At 47.6% G+C, this 21,227-nt stretch overlaps 1 protein-coding gene across 2 annotated transcripts in view; it reads right to left on the bottom strand.

Annotated features, from left to right (window-relative positions):
• The window catches only part of BTBD11 (BTB domain containing 11), a 300,917-nt gene that overhangs the window by 91,187 nt on the left and 188,503 nt on the right, over positions 1-21,227 (bottom strand). For both annotated transcript variants that reach the window (XM_040637421.1, XM_040637422.1), the window contains exon 3: positions 18,367-18,571. In XM_040637421.1, coding sequence (XP_040493355.1) covers positions 18,367-18,571 — 205 coding nt within the window. The remainder of the gene's footprint in view (positions 1-18,366; positions 18,572-21,227) is intronic.

Raw genomic sequence — 21,227 nt, 5'->3', positions numbered from 1 at the left:
TTCTCATCCGTTCCTTACACCTGTTCTTATCCTGCTTCCAGCTTCTCAGTCTTGCTGTATTCCTCTCTGCTCACCACTGGGTTGTGTCCAAGTTGAAGCTTCATCTTCCTCAAATCTGATTATACACACTGGTTTATACCTTCCACCTTTATAAGTCTATCCCCCTGTTGTATCTTCCTGGGATACAGCCTTCTTTCCCAGGCATGGACTCAGAGAAGGGGGTGGGGGGGCTCCCCTGAGTGCTACCAGCAGGAACCAGGGCCATGCAATGGATGAAATGTAAGTCACTTTCTTCTGAAATAGCCACCCTGCAAGCCAAAGCCAAGTACACATTATCACAATGCTCGGGTGTTGACTCCACCGTCCAAATCACTGGAATGGGGAGCCCTGGAAATTATTAACCATGCTTATTTACTTTAGGTTTCCCCCTGTGATATTAGCAACAGGGATTTTCATAGTAATAGGTGCTAAGTAAATGTTTGCCAAGTTTAATTGATAGCTATTTCCAAGAGTGCAGGGCTCTGGAGTCAGACAGCTTTGAGTTTTTATCCTGTTGCTGCCAGTTAACTGGGTCAGTGGCCAAATCCCAGCAAGTCACATGAGCCCCCAGTTCCCATCTGGAGACGGGGTAATACCGGCTCTGCAGACTTGCCTGACACACAGAAGGTGCTCAGTAAATTACAGCTGTTCTTAAACAGTGAAAGGTTACATCTGAATTAGGAATTGGACTGATTCTAGAAGCCCCAAGGAACAAAAGGAGTAGCCATGGTAGCTCTTGGGAGGACTTCAGCTCCACATAAGTAAGACCTCAGAAGAGTCTCAGCAATCTGAAGCTGGAATGGGAAGGAAGCCTCTAGAACTGGTGCCTTGGTTGGACAATCCCGTGGGGAGGCCATTAGGAAGGAGATCCAAATATCCAATGGGTGATTGGACTAGAGACTCCCAGTCCCTCCACACCCTATGAGTCCCACACTCCAAATTTAGCTAATTGGCCACTTATGCGCAGACTCTTTCTAAAATCGGACCATTGCATTACTTTCATAATAATTTCCTCATTCTAGTTGCTCTCTCCAATCTCTTCACATTGCTGCCAAGATGAATGTGCCAAGCCTGTAAATCTGGTCATCTGATAAAAGTATAAATTCCTTGGTCTGGCCTCAACCTACATATGTTTTCATTATCTTGTGCTCCCACTCCACGCCTGTCCAGCCCCAATGTGTTCCAGCACACCAAATGACCAGTGTTCTCTGGAACGGCCATGCTTGCTCTCATCTCTCTGCCCTTGCTCTACTCTTGTTTCCTCCCTCTTTCCACCCTCTCCGTCCAGTTAAGTCCTAAGAGAGTGATCAAAGGTCACCTCCCCTGGGAAATATTCCCCAAGAGCCCCCCATACAATACAGTTAGCTACTTGTTTCCCTCCACCTCCATATAGCACTTTGTACATAATTCCATGATACAATTTATATCATTGTTATAATTTATGTCTTTATAACCACCCCAACCACATTGTGGAGGCATGAATGATTCACCTGTGTACCCCCCAAACTTGCACATCGTCACGCTTGCCACTACTCAAGATGACATTTCATATTAGTGTCCTTGATTGTTCTGTCTCTTCTATTAGACCATCAGCTTCATGAGAACAGGGACGTACCCTGTGCTTTGTTGGGTCCCCAGTACTTAGTATAGTGCTGGTTCATAGGCCCTCAACATTCTTTGAATGAATGAACAAATGGTTATTTGCTTAGCTTAAATTCTGGTGCGTTTCCCACTTTACTGTGGGTGATGGCTCCCTGGAATGTTTTTATAAGAACCAAGTAAAATTATAAAAATAGCTAACTGTGGTTTATTTTCAGTTGTGTTAAGGGTAGGAATCCACATAATTAAGATTCAATGAGAACCAGGCTTGGGTAAAAACTATGTTAAAAGTCAGGTCCAGAACCCTGGCCAAAGGCCCAGAATAAATCCCAGTGACCCTCAAAGACTTCAGACTCTAAGAAAGTCAGAAATGAAACATAAATGCTGGGCAGGCATTAGGACCACATTCTTCTTGAGTTCAGATGTTCCCTGTACTCCATCTGCCACCACAATGAAACTAGTGCATGTTGGGGGGGGTGGCAAAAGTGTCACTGTCCATAAGGCTTTTGGAACAAGGCTGTGCCAGTCCCAGAACAGGTGAACTCATACACTAACAGGTTTTAAAGTTGCTAAATGGGATTGTTCAGAGTGCTTTTCCATTTATAGGTAACAAGGACAGACTCGGGATATTGCATGGTCCAGAAACTGTATGCTGTCCATACGAACATGAGACCTGATTCTGTTCAGTTCAGTGAAACCCAATTTGGTTCAGTTCCATCCAACTAAACTCAAATAATTCAACTGAACAAACCTTAATGAGCAGCTCATCACACACATGGAATAGAAATCAATCTACTCCGCATGCCCAAAAGGCTCTGCGAGATCTGACTGCCCACTTTGGACTTCGTCTCCTACACTCTCCCTGCCCATTCATTCTGTTCCAGGCTCACTTGCCTCCTTGCTCTATCTTGCATGTGCCAAGAATGTTCCTGTCCCAGGGCCTTTGCACTTACTGTTTCCTGCCTGTCAAGATCTGTGCTCAGATATTGACATGACTTACTGCTTCCCTTCCTTTGGGTCTCTGCTCAAAGGCAGCCTCCTTAGAAAAACCTTCCTAGACCATCCTACCTGAAACAGCAGCTTACATCACTCGTACACAACTTGAGTACCCAGTTTTATTTCTCTTTACACCACTTATCTGTGACTGATACTTTATTATTTATGCATTTGTTCCTCATCAGGCATATGGCAGATGCTCTATAGTGGTTGAATGCAGGAATGAATGAACGAGCGCCTGCTGTGTACCAACTCCTACACTTGGAGATAGTGGAAAAGGTCCCAGCCTTCAACAAACTCTTGGTCTCACACGAAAAACACGAGAAAAGAAGCTATCTGAAAAGCTTTCTGCACACAAACTTTTGGGAGAATGAGTCAAAATCAGCTGCAGTGAGAGGGGGTGGGAATGTGGTGGGAAACGCGCCCCGAGCCTGGAAGTGGGGAGAGAGAAGGGCTTCGGAGAAGAATCCAGGCAGAGGAAGTTAGTCGAGGAAATGCAGAGCAAATTCAGCGGCCTCTGTGGACTGAAGCAGCTGAGAGGATAAGGGGGTAGGAGACACTGTGGAGATGAATCTGGGATCGTATATGCGCCACCAGGGAGGGCCATTTACGAAGCAGGCTGATCACCTAACCTGTTCCCGTTTACTCACTGTCTTCTTGGAGCAGGGTTTTGGAAGTTTCGTGGAAGACATAAGGATTTAAGACCTGGCCCCTGGTGTTCAATCTAGCAGAGCAGTTCAGTGTGGCCGCACATCCCCAATTTTCCAGGGCAGCCCTGAGGGCTAAAGTCTGTTTAACTGTCCTTAATTATCCTTGGGTACCTGTTCGATCAAGTCTTTGGATTGGAGCATCAGGTGGCCAGCCATCAGGGAAGGAAGGACAGATAACCACAGTGTGAGGCTGACCGTGAAAAGTGTCTTGTGAGATGCTCTTTTAAGGTGCCCTGGGGTCTGAAGAGGGACAGGACGTCCCTCCAGGGAGGGTTTTGGAGACAGCGGAACGTGCCATTAGTGTTTTCAACGAGATGGTCCTTGGTTTGGCGTATTTATTGGTTTCTTTTTTTCTTCACAGAATGTTCCTTCCACACCCTCCTGCCGTAGGGTCTCCAAGTAAAGGGTGAGATTTTATGTAAGGATCTAATAACGGACAGTGTGACAGAAGACCGCCAAAAAACACTCACTCCAGCCTGGGAGTTTGAACTTTTCAGTGAAACAGAAGCCTGGGAAAATATTCACCTTCTTTTGCCAGCACATTCAGCCTCGAGTCCCGGGCCTGCCTGACCCTGACTGGCTAAATCTTGACAGAATTCCTCATGCCAGTGTGAAAGACCCAAGGAAGCCCTCATGGGCAATGTTTCTTATATACGGGGAAACAAAAACAGAGCAGTGAAAAATCCAGAATAATAAACAAACACAAGCACTCAACAAACGAAACCGGGAATTTGTGGAGACTTCCTAATCTCTGGACACCGCCGACGGCATACAGCCTGAACTCTGTCCACGCCACCTGCTCAAACCTTGCTTTCTGATGATGCCGTGTTAAGGCTCTGCTTCATTCTAGAAGCAAGACAGGAAGCAGGGTGGGGATTTCCAGAGATCTCTGGAGCCGCTCTTTGGTTTCAATTTGGCCACTCATTGCATGGCTTTTGGGCAAATCTCATGACTTTTCTAGAGCCAATCTCTTTAGAGTTGTGAAAAGCAACCCTGGCTGGTCTTCCCCCTCCCAGAATGCAGGGAGACCGTATGTGTGGGAGACTCCTAGACACAATGAAGTGCTAACTTAGATTTTTATATTGACTGTGGCCAGACACCTTGCAGGCCAGCTGGGCTTCCTACATTTCCCACGTCGTCTTCCTGCGAAACATGACCACACGTGGGATCCGGGATGGGGCTGAGTAAGCTTGCCTCCCAGGGCTCTCCTTTCTGCAATTTCTCACTCAAAGGGGCCATCAGAAGCCCCATGAGTTAACCCCTCAGTTGCTCTACTCCAAAGAGATTACTCTTTCTATATCTGTTCCCTCTGCATTGATGTTTTAGTCATGCTACTGTGTATGGTTTTAAAAGAACAGCAATTCACAAACTGGAAAAAACCCAAATGACCAGCAACCTGGGAACCATTAGGTAAATTACAGCGCATTCACAAGACGGAGTATTTTGCAGTCATTAAAAATGATGTTTATGAATGTTCCGTAGTAGTACTGGGAAAAACGCTGATGGCATACTAAGTGAAATAAAAGCAGATATAAAATTAGATACACATACACAGCCCAGCTATTTTAAAAAGCCTCACTGTCTATATTAAAAACAAAGATGAGAAAAGGTACCAAATAATCATTTTGGCTACGTCTGCATAGCAGAATTGTAGATGATTTTAATTTTCTTTCTTACGTTTTCCTGTAGTTTCCAAAATGAAAAAAATGAGCATATATAACTTTTCAGTAAAAAAACATATATACTATAAAAATTTGAATTTATAGCACCTTGTGTTACAGTTGTAAAAAGGTGCCGTCCATGAGGAGAGCAAAACGGAAGGAGGGATGATGTGACTGAATCAGTGAAAACCTAGGACAATGGTCGACTAGGAGACGCACAGACACGTGTAGGTTTCACAGGGAAAGTCAGACTTTGAAAAATGCAAGATCAACTCAGATGCTATGTCTACTGGGCAAATGACCAGATTTACTGGCTGGGCTGTTTTCCATAATGTGTGAAACTCAGGTATGTGCTGGCAGCTGTCAATATTGCTGTTTCTGGAAGGATAAAACAGAGCGGAAACTTGGCATGGGACAGATGGTTTGAAAGCAGGCTGACCTCGGGGAGCGTTCCCTCTGCACAGGCCTTTCTGCTCCCGGGCACCTGGGGTTCCTGCTGGCCCTTGCCATGCTGGGCCAGGCCTCGGTCTGCACTGGGCAGCTTCAAGGACTAATTTTTGCTAACGTTCTTTTAAAAAAATTTTTCCTACATGTGCAGGATATTCATGGACCCAGACACAGGGCACACGGAGGGCTGACAGTTCCCAGCAAAGGAGAAGGAAGCAAAAATCCAAGGAGGCGAATGTAAGCTTCCCTTGGGACCGTGCAGGCCAAGAGAGGAGGCCAGTTGGCGACTTCTCTCACTGGGGGCTACGGGAGATGGCACTCGATCAAGCCACACGCTTGTCATCTGTTGGAACCTTCCAACCAGATCCTGCGACATGCCAGGCTCCATCCTCCTGCTGCCTTGCACTCAGACTGGTCTTTATGTCCCCGTCCACTCTGAGCCAGGCCCTGGCCGGCTGCCAGAGAGAGCACCAGCTGATCAAAGCCCAGTCCCTGCCTCTGACGAGCTCAGACATGGAAGCAAAGGGTAACACAGCAATGGCCCGGGCTACGCGGCAGACAGTCGGGAGGAAATAGGCTCTAGACTCACAGCGCTTGGGCCTACCCTCCAGCCCGGCCACTCACAAGCTTAGCCGTGTGACCTTGGGCAAGGCCTTGAACTTCTCTCAGCCTCCCTCCTCATCTGAAACTAGGCAGAACTGCCATCTCAGAGGGTGATTGGGACACTTAAGTTGGGTGACCCAAAGTCTGCTCATCCCTGGGCCTGGCCCACAATGGCATGAAGTGTATTTTCCACAGATGGCTTCAGAGAGAATGGGGGAGGCCTTGTCCTGCTGGGGGTGGGAGGCCCGGTGGGCAGCAAAGGCTTCCCGGTGGTGGTGAGGATGCAGGTATCTCGAAGGAGGAGAGCTTATCTGCATTTGCTTAGGCGTCACCCTGGTCCAAACCTTCACCCGCACCCCCCCATGGAAGGGACCAAGGCCCAACACCACCTCTAGGACGTCATTTTCTCCCAGACACTTTCAGCTCAGCAACGGTATTCGAAATATTTAACTACAGGTAAGGCTCGGGCACCACCTACGCCCTGTGGTCTGATGCAGGCAGGACCCCCTCCCCGCTCCCCTGCAGACCCGGATGCCTCGCTGCAGGTCCTGATGGCAGGGCCGTGGGGTGGGAGACATCTGGGCCAGCAGCTCTTTACAAGCTTGTGGGGAAGCATGTCAGCATTTGAACAGCTGGCCAAAAGCTGCTCCTCTGTGAGCCAGCTGAAGGTCAGCCTGGCCTCTGCGGCAGTCGGACGTGCCGGTCTACGGTACACGGGAGACCCCCCACCTTGGAGCCTTGGCCGGTGGCTCTGCCCGCCTGGAGTGCCTGATCTTACCCAGGTTTCAGTCCGCCTCCCAAACCACCTTCCCGGGTCCCCTGCGGCAGTTTATCTGTATCCCCCTTCTGACCCTTCGCCCTTTCTTCCTTTGATGATAAATGAGCTGCACAGGGCAGGAGCCATGGGAGGTCCCCTGGGTCGCCCCTCCCCAGCAGAGGGCCTTGCACCCAGCAGCGAGGTGTAATGGGAGGGAGCTGTGGAGCCCGGCTGTCAATCCCCCTGCAGCCGCTTCTGAGCCCTGTGACCTCTCGGCCTCATCTTCCCCATCTAGATAGTGGGGGCGACAACAAGAAGGCCTATCATCATGAGGTTATCCTGAGGGACAAATGAGTTAATTCATGCCAAGTACTTGCAATGCACAGAGAAGATTCGAGTGACACTAGCTCTATTACCATGCTCAGGCATTCAATTCACATTCGCTGAATAAATGAATAAAGAATGCACAACGGAATAAGAAGTTCAATCATAAATAAAATAAATAATAAACAAGTTTTAAAAATTAAATAAAAAAGGAAAAGTTCAAGCAGCTCTGCGGCGGAGACTGAAGAGGCAAGGCTCTATGTTGATAGCAATTCGCTCCAGGAGGCGAGCGTGTTTCTCAAAGAGGTTTAACTGCTGTCTAATCAGATGAAGTGATTTGATTATCATTATTCCATCTGTATTAGCAATATTTATTAAGTCCTAAGACAGGGAAAATACTAGAAGGAAAAGGGAAGCGGAGGGGGAAGCGTATTAAAGCAAGAACATTCCTGGTTGGAAATGTTCAGGTTTTTAACCCTTCAGAGGGACCCTGTGTCCTCCCCCTTAAGCCTGACAATCCTCCCCAGCCCTGTGCACAGCACACGGTTGAGAGCGCGATCTCTGGTCTCAGCTGCCTGTCCTTGCAGCCGACTCTGCCCCGACGAGCTGTGTAACGTGGGCAAGCTACATAACCTCTCTGAGCCTGATGTTCTTCAGGAGAAGGGAGGGACAGCAGTTGTGTAGGGTGGTGCGAACACACTCCTGACAGTCTTGTGAGGGTTCACCGAGCCAACGCACTTGGAAGGGAGACCTGTATGTTACAAATACCTTGTAAAATCTGGGGGTGATGATGACGACGGTTGCTTTGAAATACTGGGCTCTAAGATCATCCAAACATGGGGACACGGAACGTGCTTCAGCAGGTGAGCTGGTCCCTGGTCTCTACCGTGACTCCTTCCTTACGGATTGCTTTGGAAGGGCTGATTTTCATGGGCTGTTCTTCTAAAAGGGGGGTGCCGCCTGCACTGAGCCTCCAGGTCAGCACTGTCCGATAGAAGTTCCTGTGATGATGGAACCATCCTATATGTGCGATGTCACTGGTGGCATGTAGCTACTGAGAATTTGAAATGAGGACCGTCGGTACTGAGGAATTGAAGCTTTAGTTCTGCTTAATTTTTATTCGCACATTCATTTATTTATTTTATTATTTTTTTAAGTAGGCTCCACGCTCACTGTGGAGCTCAATGCAGGGTTTGAACTCATGACTCTTAGATCAAGAACTGAGCTGAGATCAAGAGTTGGATGCTAGGGATGCCTGGGTGGCTCAGTTGGTTAGGGTCAGGTCATGATCTCAGGGTCCTGGGATCGAGTCTTGCATTGGTCTTCCTGCTCAGTGGGGAGTGTGCTTCTTCCTCTGCCTGCTGCTCTCGCTGCTTGTGCTCTCTCTCTCAAATAAATAAATAAAATCTTAAAAAGAGTGGGACACTTAACCGAATGAGCCACGCGGGTGCCCCTATTGTTTTCATTTAAATCCAAACAGCCACACGCGGCTGGTGGTTACCACTCTGGACGGTGCAATGCTCGTTCCTCAACTTTGTGCCTGAAGGGGAGGTCTGCCTTCCTTTCCCCATACAATGAAGGGTCGCTGTGTCACACCAAACCAGACTGCTGTGGCAGCCAGTTGACTGGGGCTCAGAGAAGACCTGGATATTCAGACGAACGAGTGCAGTGTGTGCATCTGGTCAGACTAAACCTGCATGTTGGGAGAGAAGGCTGTCCTTGAACTTGAGCCTCTCAGTTTGTCACCTGTGGTCAGGGGCACTCTCTGCCCCTTGGCTGGGAAAAGAACTCCCAAGTCAAAGCCATTCGACGAGGCCTGGAGGCTGGATGTGTTCAACAGAATCAGGCTGGGGAGCTTTCAGATCTGCCCTGCTGCCCCTCTCCAGACAGGACACCTGTGAAATCCTGCCTCCCCTTTGCCTTGCACGCTTCTCGCTAATTTGCTAGCCCTGAGCCGCTCTAGAGAAGACACCTTGTTAGGCTGAGGACGATCATTATATTCAGACACTCAGTGTCTTCCCTTGGCTGTTGCAGCTCCGAAGTTCTGCAGGCTGCCCAGGTCTGACCTCCGGGATCTGTTCATTTCGTCCAATTACATAGAGATCCAGCGTCTCATGAGGCTCAATCCAGCCCCCAAAGCCTATTATGTGCCAAACTCTACCAGAGAGACAAGAATCGCCATAAAAGCTTATTTCTTGCCCTTATGTAACTTAAAAAGGGGGGTTGGAGTCAGATGGGGAAAGGAATGACAAGCACACAAAAAACTACCATGTCTTGTTATTCACGGTGTGGTCCATGGGCCAGCAGCACCACCTCACCTGGGAGCTCGTTAGAAAGGAAATGTCTTGGGCCCCTCCCCAGGCCTATGAATAGAATCTGCATTTTAATGAGATCCCAGGAGATTCAAATGCACATTCCTGATTAAAGGCTGAGAAGTCCTGCTGTGGTGTATGTTCAGGTTCCAAGCACTGTGACAACGAGAATCACAAAGTCCATTATCTATAAAGCGCCTAATGTGTGCTGGACTTGAAGTGGTTTATGTATACGAACATATCTAAGAAGGTGTCAACCTGAGTTAAGGGAGTAATAATTCCTACTGTTTAGGGATCATCTCCAATGTGTCAGTGAATGTGTATGGCACTGGCATACGTTCACTGGTCACCGGAACAGCCCCACAAAGTAGGAATTATTATTTCTTGGTTACAGCTGAGGAAACGAGACCTGGAGCATGTGAACGGCATAGCAGGTGCCAAGCTGAGGGCTGCCTGAGTTGGCACACACAGGTTTCAGATCCAGCTCTGTTCGGTTCTGTAAGCATTTATTGAGTGCTTACTATATGCTATGCACTGAGCTATGCCCTCAACACTTACTATAGCCTGAGGTGGTAGGGAAGGGTTCCTGGAGGAGGTGATGCCTACAATCAGTCCTGAGGATGAACTGACTAACCCAGATGATAGACAGGTAGAGAGGAGGCAGTGTTCCAGAAAGAAGGCAAAGCCTGTGCAAAGGCCCTGAGGTACTTCCCGGCAAATCCTCTGCAAGAGCACTTATGACCCCATTCAAGTCCACTCATCCCTCTAGGGCTCAATTTCACCTTCTTCATCATGGAACATGTTCAATATGCCTGTTTTCAAATCCCTCTTGACTTTAAATGACCAATGATGGCAGAGTCCCTTGAAAAATCATGTTTTTGAAGGCTACTCAAAGACACAGACCAACAAAATTGCATGGTCCTTATTTTGTGAAACAACCAAAAAACTGTAACATGGACAGAATATATGCCCTATATGGTCATAGTGCTTACGGGTGATTCAAAGTGTCTTCTTTTTTGATTTTTTTTGAGTTACCACATTTTATTTAGTACATGTACATCTTAGTTTCATACCCTATCAACAATCATGAAGATTATAAAATAAATTGTAGGGATTAGGGGTGAGGCTTTCAAACATTATTATTTCTTTTGAAATCACAGCCCACCGATAGCAGAATGGCCCAATGAACGTGAGCACAGACCAGGGCCTGACTCCGAGCGTTCAGACACGAATTCTGCAACTTTAGCTATGTGACCTTGGGCAAATTAATCAACTCCAGTTAAGTTCATATAATGGGGAAAAAAAGAAGTTTCACAAAACATCCTTACCTTACCTCATGAAAACTACCTGGATTTTTTCCTGTTCAATTCTAGTTCATTTTTAAAAAATTTAGATTATAACCCACAACATCAGGGTTCAGAAAACTTTTACCAGAAAGTGCCAAAGAGTATTTTCAGCTTTGTGAGCCATTTGGTCTCTGACACAGCTAATCAAAAGTGCAAAAGCAGCCATAAATAATATATCAACAAATAGGTATGGCTGTGTTCCAATAAAACTTTATAAAAACAGGCAATGGGCCAGATTTGGCCTGTGGGGTATAGTTTGCCAATCTCTGCTCTGCGCTGATTTAATGGCCCATTAATGAGCTGTAACCCACAGTTTGAAAAACAGTGGGATTGGAGTTGTTTTTACCTTGGCCAGATGAAATAAATTGTAGCCATGTTCAAGTTATGAATGGATCATGTTTTAAAACTTTGTTTCTCAAGTTAATTATTTAGAATTCAACGTGCATTTCCCCCCTAGTTTATATGGTTGTTAGGATTCCAGCCCAATTCACCAATGCCCACATGCAGCCCTGCAGCTGTAGGCCCCTCACTCTAGCATGTTCCTACGCATCTGGATTTCTCCAGGACCCTGTAGCACTGGGCTGGGCATATGACGGGTCTTTTCGGCCAGACGTGATCACTGGGCTTGAGAAGATAAGGAAGTAGCCTTCTTCCTCTGGGAAAAGGCATTCTGCATCCCTGCTGAGGATGCCAGGATTAGTCTTCCTCCCTCCTCCTCCTTTCTATCCAGGTACCCAGAGTGTTAGTCTAAAGAGTGCTTATGTTGAGGTGGTATTTTGGTTCTCAGCTGTGGTGTGTAAGTCCGTCCGTCGTGAGATGTGTGGCTAACAATGGTCAAAAGTACTGAGCTGTAAAGTGATTCACTTGTGTGTTATTGATATTAAAAACAAGTAAATTAGAAGAGTGTAGTGCACCTTTGTCAACTTTTTTGCCTGCCCAGAACCACTGATGACCTTACTGTGTTTGGAGAATTTCCCATATTATTAGTCCAAGGTTCCACAAGGTAGAAATTTACCTTTCCAGACTCCCTTGCAGCTAGGGTGCAGGCATGTGACCTGGGCTCTACTACTTTGAACCCGAGTGGTGTGACCTAGGTGGAACATGAGGCTGACTAGGGTGTTGGTAGAGACATTCAGCTTTCATGGGTAATGGTGCAGAGGTCCTGCTAGGAGTATCCAATGCTCAGCATTGGTGGTGTGAAGTCAGGTGTCTGCGCCCAGCCCTGGTGGCCGTGAGGTCTTTGCTAGAGCAGTCCTGGGGTGCAACTTGGACACTGTCTAGGTTGTACATCCCCAAAGCTTGGTTCTCTGGCTTTAATACCCACCAGAAGTCTCTTTAAGCTCTACTAAACGTTCAGACTCATGGGACTATCACAGGCCACACTTGGCCCAGCAGGATAGCATCAGATGTTCCTTTCAGTGGTAGTCCTTACAGCCAGCCATCCTTGAGCTATCTTCTGTCCAGGTGATACTTAGGTGCAAGAAGATGATATCTACTTGAGTGACTGTGAGAACTATCCCGGTTTATGAACCCCCATATCTCTTGTAGCAACTCTATGGATATAGTTTCCAAGGTTCCTGCAAGGACACTGCCAGTGACAAGAGCCAGTGGATTCAGGGAAGCCCAAAGCTCTGGATATTTATCAGGTATTTACAGTACTAGCAGGCCAAATCAAATTTATCCATCTAGAGTTACTCTGACCATAAGCATGCTGCTTGGTAACATAGTTGATACTGCAATTTTTTTTAGCATGTTTCCAGGAGAACAGAGCTAGAGAATTAACCCAAGGTCCAATTCTCACACAGAAGGGGAAAGGATCTAGTAAACTTCTACCTACACTGGGCCTCCCAGAGGTCTTCTTTCTACTTTAAGCAGTCACAGTAGGTTTAACCTTGCAACTAAGCATTTTTACTAGTAGTGTTGTTTGTGTCAAGAATAACTTTGCCTGGGGCGCCTGGGTGGCACAGTGGTTAAGCATCTGCCTTCAGCTCAGGGCGTGATCCCGGCGTTATGGGATCGAGCCCCACATCGGGCTCTTCCGCTATGAGCCTGCTTCTTCCTCTCCTACTCCCCCTGCTTGTGTTCCCTCTCTCGCTGGCTGTCTCGATCTCTGTCGAATAAATAAATAAAATCTTAAAAAAAAAAAAAGAATAACTTTGCCCACTTGCATTCTGATATGCACTCCTTAGGGTGAAGGAACAAGGAAGAATTATAACAGCTTGCTGGAAATTTTGCATAACCCTGAGTATGTCCATTGATGTATGTTAACATTTGACTATCACCTGTCACATATGCCACAGATAAGAAAGTATCAAGAACTGATGTGTTGGAGTGATCGTTTGACAGGGTGAGTGTCTTGGAACATGTATTTGGGTACCATTAACTTCTCATGTCTGTTATGTTTGCTTTAGTAGCTCTGTTTCTTCAAGTGTAAATTCTTCCATTTCTTAAGATTTATTTCATTTCTCCCAAACAGCTGGTGATTGGTGATTGTATACTCATGTTTTTGGTTCAGCTTCCCCTGGTAGACAGTGCACCACATCTGTTTATACAGTTCTGCTTGTAAAAGGGGCAAGTGGCAAGGGCCACTGCCTACGTATGCTTTTGTTTGCTTTCAGTGAGACTGGGGAAGGACAGAACTACCCAACTGTTTAGTTTTGTGGGTAAAACCCATCTCTGATCTTCTCAGGCATTACCAGCTACCTCAGGCAACAAAATAATCCAATTTATCCCACTCTTTTTTCTTTTTGTGGTCATTACTGAAGTCATCCATGGCCAAACACATCTAGGAATCACTGATATTTCCAGTAATGATATAGGGGAGGAAAATCTTGTCATAGACTGAAGATGATTCTATTTAAATCCAGCAACCTCATATAGCTCCTACTATCAAAATTAAGGTGTTTACATATATCATTACCAAAATAAATATTGCCTAACATAAAACTTACAAAATAAATATTGCCTAATCATACTTATTTACATATAAATATATATATAATAGAAATATTGCCTAATCATAAATCTTAGAAAATCTGAGATTTTTTAAGTAAAAATATCTGAAGTACCTGAAAGATTTTATTGATTGATTAATATTACGATATGTATTTATTTTGATATTCAATTTAAACTATTGAAGGTTCTATCCTAGGAAAAAATTAAATAGAATTACCTGCTTCTCAGACATTTCTTAGAAATATTGATAAATGAAAGTCAGAAATACGGATGACATCTGAGCTAAGACTTTTGGTAAAACATCTGATGCTCCGATACAAAACAGGCTTTGCGGATGACATCGGGTGTGTTTAGTTTTAACTAACTTAGTAAATACTTGTTAAGCACATGTAATGTGTAATGTGCCAAAATACTACGTTGGACTCTAGAAAAACATATAAGAGGTAGACTCTTTGCCCTCAGGGAGCTTTATTATAAATTGAATTAAGGAATTAAAAAAAAAAAAAAAACAAGTCGCAAACCAGTGGGGTGGGCTGGAGTAAAGGCTGGGTACCATAATTAATTGCAATTTATTTCTTTCGATGGAATCTGAAGCCACTCTCTTCCTGGAGGACTTGCAAGGTCAGCACTGTTTTTCGCAGAGCGTCATAAGTCTCCAGTGACCAGCCTGTGGCGCATAGAAGATTCAGTTCTATCAGACATCAGATTCTCCTTGATAAACAATGTTTTCCTCCTCTTTCTTCTCCATGTTGAATTTGCAGACACCTGACTTGAATAGGATTCCAAGTCTGGCCTTTTAATCTTAGTCTCTACTCCGTGGGGTCTAGGTCATGCCTGTCTCTCTCACTCTGAAGCTCCAGTTCTTTACAGGACCTGGTCCCAGTACATGCTTCCAGTGACCCAAAGAACTGCTCTGCAAGATTTTAGAAGCTCAAAAACTAGTAGCCAAAGTTCTGGAACAACTGGAGCTATAGAAATCTCACACTGGCACCGAGCTTCTTCAAAATCCCGCAGTGAAAAATGAAACTATCCAAAACAAACGTAGCGACTCTCAAGCTGGGCCCACATAAAAGGGTAAAGTAGTGCATGTAGGCCTACTTCCAAATACTCCAGCCAGGGAAGAAGGCTCTTCTGACAAGCAGAGACGATTTGAGGTACAAAACAATCCATATTTCAGTCCACAAATGTTTCCAGACTTTCTGCTGGGCATGGACAAAGGCAAATGATATTCAGCCCCTTTCCTGAAGAATATAGTCTAGTGAAAAACCATATAAGCATCATGGCCCTACTTGATGTTGCCAGAATAAAAATAAAGAGTTAAGGAAATGTTGTTTGATTTTGGGGGTGAGGAGACAGAAAGAGAGAGAGATAAACAACTCCAAATTAGAGTCCACCTCCCACTGGAAAATTCTTGTTCAGAGGTTTTGGTAGGGAGCTGGTGTAAACACTTGACTGAAAACATAAGTCCTCTCCCCTCTGAAGCCCTTCCATGTGTGATTTCAGATGCTGAACGCCAATGCCTATTCCATCAGGGAACGGGAGGAATAGCTTTTTGTCTAGAAGGAACACACACACAGGCTTCTGTAGGGACAACGATAACAGCATTTTAGAGCCGTCCTGACAAAAAAAAGACAAATACTATCAGCTACTCTTTTGAGGGGTGAGGAGGAGGAGAGCTGCTCTCGTGCCAGGCATGGCGCTGGCGGCTTAGCTACCATATTGAATTCATTGCTTACACCAGTCCCGCGAGGCTGGTCTCACTGTCATTTTACAGTTGAGGAAAAGAGATTCCATGAGGAGGAATGGCTTGTTCAAGGTCTCAGAGCTAGAGGAAGCAGGGCTGGGATACAAAGCCAAAGGTCAATCTTGTTCCCAAATCCACACTCTTTCTGGAGGACCAAAGTGAACACAACTCAGAAATGACAAGTTCTACTTTGCATCTTGTGCTGACCCCTGAAAAATCAACCAAAGAAGATGGGAAAGATCGAGACAGAACTGACTCCAACACATTTGGGGCCGTGTTCTCTTTACTCTGCTCTCCCTCAAAGCTCATGTGTCTTTACATCTTATCCCAGAAAGTCTGGAAACCTCAGATGGCCTCCCCAGCCTGATAGCCACTCCAGCTACACTCTGAATCCTGAAAGGGATTCCAGAAGGGAAGATGGAAGCCGAGAAATGGAAGATGTAACAGGGCCATGTCCCTGTGCTGAGTGGGGGGCAAGGAGTCCATCACATGATGAGATTCACATTCTAGAAGTTTCTGTCTGGTGGCCGTGAGGTGGATGGAGCTGGTCAGATGATATTAAGCCTTACATCCTCGGAGACCGTTTAGAAATCACATGTGGTAATGGAAGTGCCCAACCCCACAGTGGCAGCAATCGGAGGGGGCGGGGATGGACAGAGAAATGAGAGATGTCGTAGATGCGACGTCAGTAAGACCTGCTGACCACGGCTGTAGGAGCAAGTGAGGGACAGGAAGGAGTGTGGGGCGAGGCCCAGTTTCTGACAGGTGGTGATGCCATTCTTAGAGATGAGGGAGAGAGAAAGAACAGCTGGTTTTAGGGGAAAGAGGGTAACTTCAGATTTGAGGTAGTCGTGAGCACACCCAAATGGATGGCAATGTTCCACAGGCAGCTGGACCAACAGGTTTGCTCGTTCTTTCTACAAATATTTACTGACTCCCCACCATGCACCAGGTGTCAAGCTTGGCGTTAGGTGTGGCTTGGTGTGGTGTGGCCAAAACAGACGTGTTCTCTGCCCTCATGAAGCTTACAGGCAATAAACGAACACATAACAGAATCACCATGACCAACTGCATACGTGTTACGCAGAAAAGAATAAGGTGCTATGAGAAGAAGAACAGTCTGGGTAGTGAGACTTGATGGGGAAACTGAGGCTGAGTAGGATGAGAAGGTTCTGGAGCTCAGAGGAGGCACTGCCTGGCTGGAGATGGGGGGGGTCATCTGGGTGTCACGTGCACACTGGCGGGAGGTGAGTCAGATACTATCACACAGGCTGGGGGGGGGGGGTGTCAGAGAGCTAGACGCCCCACGGGCCGAGGCTGCTGGGTTCTGTTCACTCAGCGCTAAGGCCGCACACTCGTAGGGAGCACTCTTGGTGTCTCGGACTGAGGTTATAATCTGCCCAGGGACAACGAACACTTTGCCACCTCTCCAGTGTGGGCATGTTTGGCACGTGAAAATCTGTACAGGGTACCCACTGATTCGGCCTAGACCGCGGGAGGCCAGGCGGGACTGAAATCTTCACGCTAACTCAGGATTCTTAAAAACAAAACAAGAACAAAACCTCAGCAACTTTTGTCTAACTCATGCTCCATTCTCTTCCCGGAAATGAAAGCCAGGAGATGTGGTTTCAGAAGGGAGCCCAGTTAAGCCCCAGCCCGTCCCTGCAGCAGCAAAGCAGCCAGCGAGCATCTCAAAATCACTTGACCACTTGGAACCGTTTAATAGAAAAAAGAAAACCGCATTGAGCCCAAACTGGGAGTTGCTCGCCTAAGGGCAGATAGTGTCTACGACAACAGAAACAAGAGCAAACGTTTACTGAGCACTTACTATGCACTGGGCACTGTTCAAGTCACTCAATCTTCCGACAGCCCTATGCAGGATTTACTTTCAGTAGCCCTATTGTGCAGATGAAGAAACTGAGGCACGGAGAGGTTAAGGCGCTTTCCCAAGGCCCTCGCCCTCCTGTGATGTTTAACTGGAAGAGCCGGGATTTAAAGCCAGAAGTCTGGGTCCCAGACCCCACTCTCTTCACCAGTCTTTGGATAAATGGGTCGCTGCTACAGCAGTTGGAGTAAATAGGGCCGTGTGGAGGCGGGGCCTGATTTGCGAGGTGCTGTGGGGAGACGGACTCCGTGGGCTGTTCCCAGGGGGAGGGGCATGCCCCCAGGCCGTCTGGTTTCTGACGACCTGCCTCTGAGAGGGTGAAACCATCCCCAGAGAGTCCTGGAATTTACCAGACAGAAGGGGACCGGGGAACTGCTTAGTGTAGCTGCTGGTTTACAGATGGGGAAGCTGAGGCACGGGGAAGTGGAGGGACTGTGCTAGGGAGGGACAGAAGCTGGGTCAGACGGAGTGTCCTCTCCCAGGAAGCCTTCCCTGCCTCCCTTTCCCTTGAGGATTCTGCTTGAGCAAGCCAGTCTCCTCCGTACCTTCAGGGCCCACTTCGGCCAAACAGGTGTTTATGGTTCCCTGAGGGAGTCCCCAGGGCAGCCAGGAGGAAATGAAGACACCTCCCACCCAAGGAGCTGACATGACCCACAGATGCCTTCACAAGGACACCACCTGCACAGCAGAGCCCCTCACCCCTCCGGAATCTGCAGACCCACCTCCCCGACCCAGGCCGTTTTTATCCCAAACTGGACCAACCCTACACAAACCCATCCCACCTGGGTCTCAGACACCCCCTCGGGGCACAAGGTTCCCACCTGGACCCGTCCAGCGAGTTTCTGGGAACCGTGCAGCTCTGAACGTCAGCATCGCTCCCCTCCTGTACCCCTGTGCCACCCTGGAGGAAGTACCCACCCACGACAAGGCGGTGGTGGCCAGAGGGGAGCTCCTTTCTTTGCCCATCCAGAGCCAAGGCAAGTCTTACCTTTCCACCTGGAGGTTGACTTTGGAAGGCTCCACGTTGGGATTTTCCCATTCCATTTGCGGGCAGTGCATGAAATAGCAGAGAGTGTACAGGGCCTCCGGCTCCCAGTAGAGCGCCCCCTGCTTGTGGTGCAGGGGGGTGCCGTTGCCGTGGTGCTTGGCGTTGAGGGGCTGCAGGTGATGCATTGCTCGGGACACCAGGTCACCTGTGGACAGAGGTAAGATTTCAGATCCCTCAGGCAGCTATGACTTGCAGAGATGTGCTGAAGACCTCTGCAGACATTCTGATCCTGGGACTCCCTCGCTCAACTGGGGCGGTCCTCTGGGACCTCCGGGTCCCGCAGCGAGCAGAGAGGAAGGGACCTGTGCAGTCACCGTAGGACTGCCACTGCTTACCAGGCTTGAGCTGCGGCCGCAAGCACAGAGGGCGGCTAAGATAATCACAGTCCTGCCCTTCTGGAACCCACGGCTTCTAACAACGCACGGGGAGCCTTCTGTGGGCGTCCCCTTGGGACACAGTCACGGACAACACTGCCTCTTGTCTCTTGCCTCTGAGCCTGTGCATAGGCTTTATCCAGAACATTCCCTCTCTCCTCTTCTCCAGGCTGACTCCTACTGTCATCCAGGTATCAGCTGGTATATTAATTTCTGCAGGAAATCCTCCTGGCATCTCCTCCACTCCCTCGCGTGTGTATCACACTGCACTTTCTTTCTTTCTTTTTTTTAAAGATTTTATTTTATTTATTCATTCAACAGAGATAGAGACAGCCAGTGAGAGAGGGAACACAAGCAGGGGGAGTGGGAGAGGAAGAAGCAGGCTCATAGCGGAGGAGCCTGATGTGGGGCTCGATCCCAGAACGCCGGGATCACGCCCTGAGCCGAAGGCAGACGCTTAACCGCTGTGCCACCCAGGCTCCCCCACGCTGCACTTTCTTAACACAGCAGCCAGAGCGCTTGTTAGAGCTGCCATTTCCCTGTCGGTCCTTCCCAATGGCAACAACTCAGTCTTAAATGACACTTACGTACTGGTACAGTTCTAAGCACCCCAATTCATCACCCTAGAGTAGGGACCTTTATAAACCCATTTTACGGATGAGGAGAGAAGTCAAATAACTTCTCAAGGTCACGCAGCAGCCATAAGCGACAGAGCCAGGATTTGAACCCAGGCAGTCTGGCTCCAGAATCTCCACACCGGACCATTGTCCTTGAGGACAGGGGCTCTGTCTTATTCTTCTCCGCATGAGCAAGCCCTGGGAATATACTCTAGTCTTTCTCCTGCTTTCTCTGAAGGAAACCAGCCTTCTCCTTCATCAAACCAAATGTATGCCCCCAGGTTGGCCGCACAGGGAGGACCTTCCTGTGGGGAGGCCCTGACTTTTCCAGGCTAAGCTGGCGTTTCCCGAACTTGGGTTGTTTGTACGCTACCTTCATGAGCGCAGCTGTATCTGAGTCCCACCTGTGCCATGATTTACTTAACTTTCGATGGATTCATTTAGTTTTTTTTAAAGTATGGATATCAAAAAAGGAAATGTTCTGTCACTTATCATAAATGGAAGATTGGTATCACTTGCATAAACAGAAGATCACTATAAGAGGTAATTTGATGAAAACAAAACAGTATAATTAATTTATAGCTGAATTCTGGCCCAGTTTTGTTGTCGTTGTTGTTCTAAGTAACAAGTGTTAGAGAAGTGTTAGGGGCTCATGTCACATGGAGCCTTTCTTCTTGAAGCAGTCGGCATTAAAACAGAATTTAAAAGGATCACTCCACGACCAATGCTGTTGAATGCGCCGCCCTGTCCCACTTGTCCAGTGGAATATGTTGCACACTCTGGGAAACACTCAGCTGAGATAGTTGGGATGAGTAATTTTGTGTGTCAACTGGGTGAGGTTATGGTGCCCCGTTGTGAGGTTAAACACTAGTCTACAGGGTGCTGTGAAGGTATTTTTCACATTAACTTTTAACATTTAAATCAGTAGATTTTGGGAAAAGCAGACTATCTTTCAGAATGTGGGTGGGCCTCATGCAAACAGCTGAAGACGGAAATCTGCCTTCAAGACTGAAACATCAACTCCTGCTGGAATTTACTGCCCCTCCTTCCCCTCCCCCCCCAGGCAGCCCCTGGCGGGGGGAGGGACACTGTCTCCCCCATTCCCAATCCTTCACTGCCCAGTTACCTGCAGGCCTGCAGAGCCCACCTCGTCTCTGCCATCCACCTGTACCTTTTAACACGACACTCTGACCTCAAATCCAAACCCAAGAAAGCGAGGCTCAGTGAGAGGCACAAGTTTCTCCTCTGAAGGCCCACAGCCCACTTTCTAGTCTGAGGGTGGGGCCATTTCCTTAAAAGAAGTTTGACAAGGGGGTCATTCACACCACCCTCCCCTTAGGGGAATCAACTACGGAGATGTGGTCTCAGCCAAGGGCAGAAATGGCGAATATTCCCCTTTCTAGTCCGTGTCTGTGGCAGACATGGTTAATCAATCACAGAGCTCCTATGCACTGAGTGTAGATGTCGCCTTTAAATCCTTCTTGAGACAAGATTCCTAATGCCACTATTTCTGACACAGGACTTTTCAGAGGAAAGGAAACTTCCATGCTGTCGGAGTCCTAAGGCCTTAACAGGACAACCGAACCAGGGTATGACCCACGAAGCTTGGTATCTGGACAGCAAGCAAATGCAGGGGCCGAACAGAGAGCAGTGGGGAGTGGCTTTCCCGCACCCCTCTGCATCTCGCCATCCTCGCTCAGCGCCTCCCTCTCCTCGCTCCATTTCCCACAGCAGGAGCATATGCCCAAGGAACTCACAAAAGAATCAGAGAAGGAAATTCTCTCTTGGAGGTGGTTGGGCCGGGAAGACC

This window comes from Ursus maritimus, unplaced genomic scaffold (assembly GCF_017311325.1).
Source record: "Ursus maritimus isolate PB19 unplaced genomic scaffold, ASM1731132v1 scaffold_21, whole genome shotgun sequence".
NCBI lineage: Eukaryota > Metazoa > Chordata > Mammalia > Carnivora > Ursidae > Ursus > Ursus maritimus.
This window is presented reverse-complemented; position numbering and strand designations above follow the sequence as displayed.